This window comes from Camelina sativa, chromosome 17 (genome assembly GCF_000633955.1).
Source record: "Camelina sativa cultivar DH55 chromosome 17, Cs, whole genome shotgun sequence".
NCBI classification, from domain to species: Eukaryota; Viridiplantae; Streptophyta; class Magnoliopsida; order Brassicales; family Brassicaceae; genus Camelina; species Camelina sativa.
In genome coordinates, this window is record NC_025701.1 from 31,315,802 (window position 1) to 31,325,071 (window position 9,270).

Here is a 9,270-nt window from a genome sequence, read left to right on the forward strand (position 1 = left end):
TAATTGTCATGCTGCAACCAGATAAAGGCAAAGAGCAAGATGTGAGAAAATTAATCTTAAAAGATGACACAAAGTAGTTGTGTTCGAAGATGACTATTGACTTCATTGAATGATTCTGTTCCAGCTACTTCTTCTTCCTAAAGCCCTCACGTATATATTTCTACGCCTACACGTTGTAATTGCTTCCAGGATTGAAGTAAACCCAAAACTAGGGTGGAGATCTCCTTTAACCAAACCAAACCTAACTAAAGTTGATCAAATGTTATCAGTCGTGAAGCCAAATCGGAAAAATAAGTTTTTTGATGATCAAAACCGAAACAATAAAATACAGTAAAACCTATACAAATTAATGAACATGGTAAACTAATAAATATTACTAGTCCCAAATTAGGGGTAATATAAATATAGATGATATCAATACTGTATCAAAAAATTATATTTATATAAATTTATGCATACATTGATACATAGATATAAGATAANTATACAAGAGACAAAATATCTTTTTTTTTTTTTTTTTTTTTTTTTTTTTTTACTTAAACTGAAATCTCGTTAGATTACTCCTCTCTAATTTTACTTATTCCATAAAAAATTCTTAGTTTTTGTCTTCTTGACATCCAAAATTTGTAAAAAGTATTAGATACAATAATTGATTATTTACGCGTATTTATTTCAAATATATCGCAATGTCCTCATCAACTTCACTATCAACATTAAAGATAGTCCAAGTATGCTAAATTTATAAGAAGACGTGAACACTTAATAAGGGTTTTCTATGCATTTCTGATTTTACAAAAACATTTGCCAGCCATGTTGCCTTTTAATTTTTTTTTTTTTGTAGAGTAAGCCTGATCTCGCAAATATTGCAAAGTTTAAGGTTTTCTAAACATTTGTTTCAAAATATTAAATATTAAGCCTGACCTACCTACAGTTTCAATATAAATTTAGTGTACAGCGCGTAAGGTGATTTAAAATTGTTGAAAGGTCAACGACATGTGGATATTGGTTTTCAGAGTTTACAACTTTCAAACGTACTAGACTCAGCCTGCCATGATTTTTTTTTTCCACAATGGGTTGTTTTGCTCGCTTTTTAAAAATCCTCGCCTAATACCGATTATAACGCGTAAAATCGCTAGACCCATTTTCTATACATCAATTAATGACTAATTCCCACTTAACATTGATTATCTAATTATATCTGTCTAATTTGATTATAACTCGTCTAACCTAATTATTTTCCGCTTACTTTTTTCTATACCGGTTATTTTTTACGCCAATGAATTATTATATTTGTTATTTTGACATTTAAATTAAGAGTCTGTGATTTTTTACAATAACTAATGTACAAACTTATAATGAAAATCATAAAATTTTGTTTTAAAATTATGTTTTAATGTATTTACCATATTTTTAAAGACAATACTATAGTTTTATATTTTACTAAATAAGGACCCGTCCGATGTGTGGATTTAAAGTTTTGCAAATAAAACTAAATTTAATAAAAAATATTAAAATTTATTGTATATTATATATATATATTCTTTTTGGTATAATACTCTAATTTATATCCATATACAAATCTTTTATGTATGTTACCAGTAAAAGTGTATTTTTTACACCTACGTATATTGTATGTTACAAATATATTATTTCCCACCACCTATAAAATGTCTATATGAACAAATTAAGCTAACTATTATATGTCTCTTTACTTTCACTTTTGCATAGTTTCTTTAATCACTAAAATTGTTGGCTCAAAAAACATTTCGAATAAAAAATAAATTACATCACAATAGTGTAGAGAACATTGGTTTTGCCCTCCTCCCTTATGGAGAGAACATTGCGTCCAACCTCATCCATCATGGAGGGAACCTTGGCTGTATTAGAATTAATAATTTAGAATTAATAACTTAAAATTAAAATAAATAAATAATGTTATAATTTCGAATTTTATGAATTATATATATAATCTCCTTAAAATTATTTTTAAAAAATTACATAATTATCTTTTTACATTATTAATATTGTTTAAAACAATTTTTTTTGTTTTTTTTGTCGTAATCTTAAATCACCTAGTAAATATTAACTTTTATACATGTCAAAATCTCAGATTAATAATTTGACACGTATCATGATCTGGTGAGTTAGTAACTTTTGAAACCATACTTTATATAATAAGATTTGATGTTTTCTTTTAACATTAATATAATAATACATATATTTAGTATTATATATTTTTATTTTATGATTAATTTAATAAGATAATCCTAAAACTAGTCCCCAATTAATTCTTGTTTAATCTCCGATTTTCTCGCTAACCGTGAGACCAACCTCGATCACCTGACTAACGCCTACTTAACATAAAATTTCACATTTATGCAAAAAAAAAAGAATAGTTTAAAAAAAAGTCGTGGACACACTTGGCTTCGGTGTTCCGAGAAGGATATTTGTGCGCACCACAACCTTCTACTGTATAATTCATCTCTAGTTGTTGACTTTGATTTTATTTCCACTCAACTTGAAATTTGAGAACTGAAACAGTGGCTCATTATTTATACTATAAATGCTGGTTCTGGCTGTCATCGAAATTTTGAAACCCGCCACACACAAAACATTAGGAAACTCTGTATAGCAATGTTCTAAAGTTGGTGACTTTTAGTAGACTATTTGTATGGCTCAATGCCTCAATCCCATATTTTTAAGGAGAAAAATACTACCTTTCAATTCAGGTAAAGTAATATTTTATATTTACATGTGTATGTGTAATAATGTTGTATATGCAATTGATTAAGTGGTTTTCCCTAGATACAAAAAACAGACTCTTTTGCTTCTCTGTCTTATTCAACCTCTCTGTTGGAAGCAGAGTCTCTTTCATCTGTTTTCCTCAGTCACTTTGTTGTGTTTTTGACATCTCTATGAACCTTTGGTGGTTTGCATCCATTATGCAAGTACTAAAGTGCTACGCTACAACAATATTTTTAATTAGTAACATTCCTTCCAAGACCATAGTAAAACCAACAACAGAATATTAGATTTGTCTAACTACATATTAATGGTGTTGGTTCAGAGAGTTTCTTGGCAAAATAAAAAAATTGAACTCATGTCAGTCCATATATCGTTTATTAAGGAAAAGTAAAGTCAAAGCTCAAGTTATTCCGTTTGGAGCTTTTAGGCCAGATTTGAACGTACATTAGTTTTGGTTGGGAACTTGGGATTATTTGGAACATGGAGAAAAATAAACTCATAATTGTCAATCACAGTCCATAGTTTACAAACAAACTCGATGAATTTATTGGGGATACACAAACTTTCAGATGGTTTTGTAACATAATAATGGGTAAACAAAAATGAAAAGAAGGTTGAAGAAGAGAGAAAAGGGTAAACATGGAGAAGCAGAAGAAGAAAAGGCTCGTGAACTGACAAAATGATGATATTTTTGGGTTTAATTGCTTTTATAACATCAGTGCATTTCTGAATACCGAACCGGTCAGAACCGATGACCGAATGAAATTATTTGGGTGTCCGGTCGGTTACTGAAGGAAAACTGAATACAAACCAAGTTGACTAAATTTCGTTTCGGTCCGGTTATGTCAATTCGGTTCGGAATAAACGCCTATAGGCTATTGAAAAGCTCTCTAGAAAAAGTTAGAATAACAGAAAGTCTGTTGCTATTACGTTATTTAAACCCTTACCAAAATATGTATTCAGTTCAAATAATCAATAATTTGATTAATTCTGTATAATTCAGAAAAATTAGACAAACAAACTTCTGCATATTTGAACAGATTTTAGAAGATTTATCTACAGACTTCAGTAGATTTGTCTACAGACTTATACAGAATTAATCAAATTTTGTTGCATTTCTGAGCATAATTTCAGGTTTGGTTTCTCACTCTCTCTCTCTTTTTAATTTGTTTATCAGCGAAAAACACAAGAAACAGTTTCTTTATTTTTGTAGAAAACTACATTTTATTAACTTGGATTACTTTTTTCTTACACAACACACAAACATACATATAGCGCTTCTCACACACACTTGCACCCAGATGCTTGATGTGTCTGTATTTTATATGGTTTTAACCATAGTTTTTGCATTTGTTTTGAGTCTTTTATTGAGTCAAAGTGTGTGTTTTAGAGTCTTTTTAGTTTTTTGTGAGTCTGTACTTGTTCTAGGTATATTAGAAGGAAATTGAATGTTTTGGGGATAAAAACATGCATCTGAAGCCATTTTGGCGAAGACCGATCATACTAGCTAGCAGATGGAGCAAACACAGAAAAAGCATCCAGGATCGACTGATCCTTATTCGAGATCGACTAGTCCCGTGCTCGAAGCAAGTTTTCCTTTTTCGTTTTAAACCAACTTTTAAGGTTTTTTTTTAGTATTTAAGCTCGAGGCTCGAGCTCTAGAGACATAACTTTTATACTACGCAGCCTTTGAGTACTTGTAAAATTTGGGAGAAGATCTCTAATCCTCTTTAACACTTTGGAGAAAATTTCTGAACCCTTTATCTTTTCTTTTGCAGTTCAATTATGCTTTCTTCATCTTTGATTTTCTGTTTCTGTTTCTCTATGGCTAGGTAGTTTCTCAGTTATGTTTCGGGTTTCAAAAGAGGTTTATGATTCTCTAACGTAGGTTTGCTAGATTTGGGATTGATCTACTTGTTCTTCATCTATTGTTGTTCATAAAGCTTAAGCTAGATTGATCACTTAGGTTAAGATCTTAGATTTAATTCATCGGGGCACCAAAAGTGTTGTTGAGTTGCTGGAAAAAAACATAGGCGAGGAAGGTGATCCTTAGCCAACGAGAGTTGAAGTTAAGGCACTTTGTGAACTTATCAAACTTAAACTTTTAATGCTTGCTTTGTTTGCTAAATTTTAACGAGAGTTTAGGGTCTAGTAAATTGATTGCATAGATAGTTAACGCTGCGAGAGTATGTTAGCTTTACAACCGTGATTTGAGTTCTAGAATGGTGTTTAATGCATCCCTATCTAATCACCTAAATTTGTGGTTATATCCCCTAATGATTTCCTGCGCCCAATATTCTTCTTTCAATTTAAAACACTTATTTACTTTCTGTTTTTGATAGTTACTTGATTCACAAACTTCTTCTTTTGTCTTAGCTATATTTGATCTTCATAAATTCATAGGACAATTGTTTTGTCTCTGAGGATTCAATCCTAAAGTGTTACAAAGATACTACTAGATCATGGTTGAGTACACATTAGATTTTAGTTGACCTTTGATCAATGCTTATCAGTTATCACAATACATCTAGATCATAGACTCTCTTTCTTACATAACCAACCTTAACAACTACAACAATTATTACACTTAGTCGTTAGCTATGCTTTAGACTAACAACAACTCAATTCACTTAGTCTAACGTAACTAGACCTAAAACAAACTTATTATTTCATTAGTTCCATATATAGTTGGGTCTTCCTAAACTAATATCAATCATCCAAACAAACTATAATCACAATCCTAACTAAAGAAAAACTATGTCAGGTCTGTATATGTTAAGTGATATTTTTAACTGTTTTTATAATCATTTTGATATTACTTTTTGAATATTTTCGTCGAGAACTTGTTCTTTTTGGTCATTTTCTATATATTTAGGTTTTTGGACCATTTAGAGCAAAATGAAGTTTTGAAAGAGAAATGGAGCAAAATACGTCTAAAGAACGTGAAAAAACCGACCAGTCGGTATAACTATTGCACTGGTCGACATGAGATATGTAAAGTTTCCATTTGTCTTAGCTTTGAGTGTCATCTATCTTGTACTATAAATGATGGAAGCGCCAAACGGCTAAACGACTCGGACGGAGGTCGGAGTGGTGGGACATTCAGGAAAACGGTAACTTTCCTCAGACCAAGCGAAGTGGGATGAAAGTAGAAAGAGGATGGACGATGGAAATGAGATTTTTGGGCAAACGAACGAGTAGAAAGCTGATTCGAGCGGTGGTGGTATAATAGCAGATGGTCGATCAGGTGAACGCGGTAGCGGATGGAACGATCGGTGGAAACGGATGGCGGCTAGCGAACCAAGTAAGAAACTCGACCTTTGTTCACTAGAAAAAGATGAAGTCGAAGTGGAACACTAACGTTCGGAACGAACGCCGTGAGAAAGAGTTGGTATGGGTTGAACCGGCGGTGTGCATGAGTGATGGGGAACGTCATACGCCGACTATAAGAGCGATCCTAAATCGATTCTTCTAGGGTTTCCTTCAAGCTTAGTCCCGGACTAAGTTGCGAGAAAGAGAAAGTTGAGACAAGAAACAAAGATTCACTCTTTGGAAAAATTATAATTTCATTCACGTCTAAAAAGTTCAAGCTAGTGGCAAAGAGAACTAAAATAGTGTAAGGGTTTAGAGGGAACTAGGGATACGTGGACTCGCTATGCTCCGCACACGTTTGCCCTTGACACGTTACCATAGATGGTGAACACGTCGCCCTTTAAGTGGTTTAAACAAGACCACACACGTCACACTATTCCAACTTTTAAAAGGGAAGAGTCTTGAAAAGTTCAAAACGCATAGATTTAAGAAAAGACAAAATAGGCCACATGGTTAGGTTGGACGCGGGAACCACGTCATGGACTAAAACGCGGTGTTTTGCGTTAGGACTTGTCGCCTCGTTAAAACCTTCTCCGGTAAACCTCATGGGACAAAGCAGAAGTAAGGAAAAAGAGTACGAGTCATGATCCTAACGTCTTTGGCGCCTTCATCCTTGGGTAAGGACAAAGGCCGTACGAACGGTCACGCCACTGGCTGCCTTGGCCGAGTTGTTCTCTTGATCTTCTAGGACAAAGGCTTGGACAAAGTGGTTGATCTTGTGTTTTGAAGTCCTAGATGAGCTCTTGGTACGAGTGGTTGCACCGGGAATGATCCTAGGTACGTTGGCTCCAAGTTGTCCCGCGGGTGGTACGAGTGTTCCGATGGTGTCCGGATTCGGTGCGAGCGTTCTTGGCCAAGTGTCTGATCCGGTGCTCACATCATTACCTCCCCCTTGCGAAGGTTTTGTCCCCAAAACATCTTCGTCATCACCTACATCAAACAGAACAAGATAATCAACATTAAAGGATGTCGACGTATTGTACTCATCGGGAAGTTCAAGGCGGTAGGCGTTGTTGTTATTCTTCTCAATGATCTAGAATGGTTTGTCGCCTCGCGGGCTGAGTTTATCCTTCCATTTTTGTGCAAACCGCTCTGGCCTTAAGTGTAACCACACGCAGTCGCCAGGTTGGAAGAGCATTGGCTTGCGTCCTCTGTTGGCATAGCATGCGTATTGCTCGTTCCTCCTCTCAATATTGGCTCGGACCTCTTCATGCAAATCCTTGACCAATTCTGCTTTGGTTGCTCCGTCTTGGCTTTCAATCTCATCCGGCGGTAATGGTAGCCAATCCATCGAGATTAGGGGCTTAAAACCGTATGCGACCTCGAATGGAGACTTCTTAGTGGCCGAGTGAACCGCTTGGTTGTAGACGAACTCGATAAGAGGAATGAAATCTAACCAAGTCCTTTGTTGCTTGCAATGGCCGTACGGAGTAAGGCGCCGAGGGTCCGGTTGATGACCTCGGTCTGTCCATCGGTTTGACGATACGCGGCGGTGGAGTAGAGCAGCTTCGTCTCAAGCTTCTTCCACAAGGTACGCCATAAGTGACCAAGGAATTTTGGTTCTTGGTCTGAGATGATCGTTCGGAGAAGGCTGTGAAGGCGTCCTACGTGACTAAAGAACAGATCGGCAATGTGCACTGCGTCGTGGCTCTTGTGGCATGGAATGAAGTGTGCCATTTTTGAAAAGCATTTGACCACAACCAGGATGGTGTCCTTCCGATGTATGGGTGGCAATCGAAAGACAAAGTCCATGGACATATCGACCCACGGACCCGTTGAAAGAAATGTTCTTGTAGTATGGCCAAAGTTTTTGCCACGCCAAAATGTCCGGTCAGGCCTCCACTATGCGCTTCTCGGATCAATAGGTCGCGGATGGAGCCGGTTGGGATGCAAAGACGCCGACCTCTGAATAAGTAGCCCTCATACACATAGAACTCTGCATAGATGCCATTTCCAAAGTTCTTGTAACACTCCCCAAACTCAACATCATCCGCGTATACATCCTTGATGCTTTCAAATCCCAAAACTTTGGCGTCCATGGTGGTGATCAAGGCATGTCTTCGGGACAGGGCATCGGCCACAACATTCTCCTTTCCCTTCTTATACTTGATGATGTATGGGAAGGATTCGATGAACTCCAGCCATTTGGCATGCCTCCTTTTGAGATTGGTTTGGCCGCGCAAGTGTTTCAAAGTCTCATGATTCGTATGGATCACACACTCCCGAGCCAGTAAGTAGTGCTGCCAAGTCTCCATGGCACGGACCAGTGCATACAGTTCCTTGTCGTAAGTGGGATAGTTAAGGGTAGCGCCGCTGAGCTTCTCGTTGAAATAGGCCACCGGTTTTACCGCCTTGTGTGAGGACCGCACCAATGCCAACGTCGGATGCGTCGCATTCTACTTCAAAGGTTTGTTGAAGTCGGGCAGGACAAGGAGAGGTTCTTAACTAAGGAGTCTCTTGAGCTCCTTGAAGGCTCGTTCCCGATCATCTCCCCACTTGAACTCCTAGTTCTTCTTGATCACCGCGGTAAGAGGGGCTGCGACCGTGCTAAAGTTTTTCACGAACCGTCGGTAGAAACTGGCCAACCCATGGAACGATCGAACTAGGGAGATGCTAGTTTGTGTGGGCCATTCCTCTATGGCTTGGATCTTCTCGCCGTCCACCTTAATATTGAGAAAGAGAACGTCGAGTGTGATCGGTCTTGTCCGTACAACTGTCCATACAGTTATGAGTTGGACCGTCCGTACAAGTCCATGAGTCCGATCACCAAGACTTGAATAAGAGGCAAAGTTTCTCCTCTACAAAGGCCCATGAGAAGAGAAGGATCGAGAAGACATCTTGTAGCCGTTGGAGTCACATGTTTCCTTAAGCGAAACCCGGAGATGTCACTATCACCATAGGGAATCGTCCTCGCTCTCTCTTTGTGTCGTTATCAAGCTTGTAAAGGGTGTAACCCTAGTATTATTTTCTATTTAAGGCTTCTAGCTGACATTGTAAAACAACAATTCTAATAGAATCTCTTTTCTTCATTCTCTTTGTCCAACCTTATCTCTTCCCTACTCTCTCAACAACGATTTACTTTTACCATACTAAACTCACAATTCTTCACTCTTGTTCCGCTTAAACTAACATGGTATCAGAGCAAGTTTTTCG

At 36.9% G+C, this 9,270-nt stretch overlaps 1 protein-coding gene across 1 annotated transcript; it reads right to left on the minus strand.

The window, feature by feature from the left end:
- On the minus strand, positions 7,722-8,372 carry LOC109129973. The gene has a single exon (XM_019239038.1). The coding sequence runs from the start codon at positions 8,370-8,372 to the stop codon at positions 7,722-7,724; it is 651 nt and encodes a 216-aa protein (XP_019094583.1).

Coding starts and splice junctions, on each gene's coding strand:
- LOC109129973 (XM_019239038.1), bottom strand. CDS start 8,372: ATGGAGACTTGGCAGCACTACTTACTGGCTCGGGAGTGTGTGATCCAT.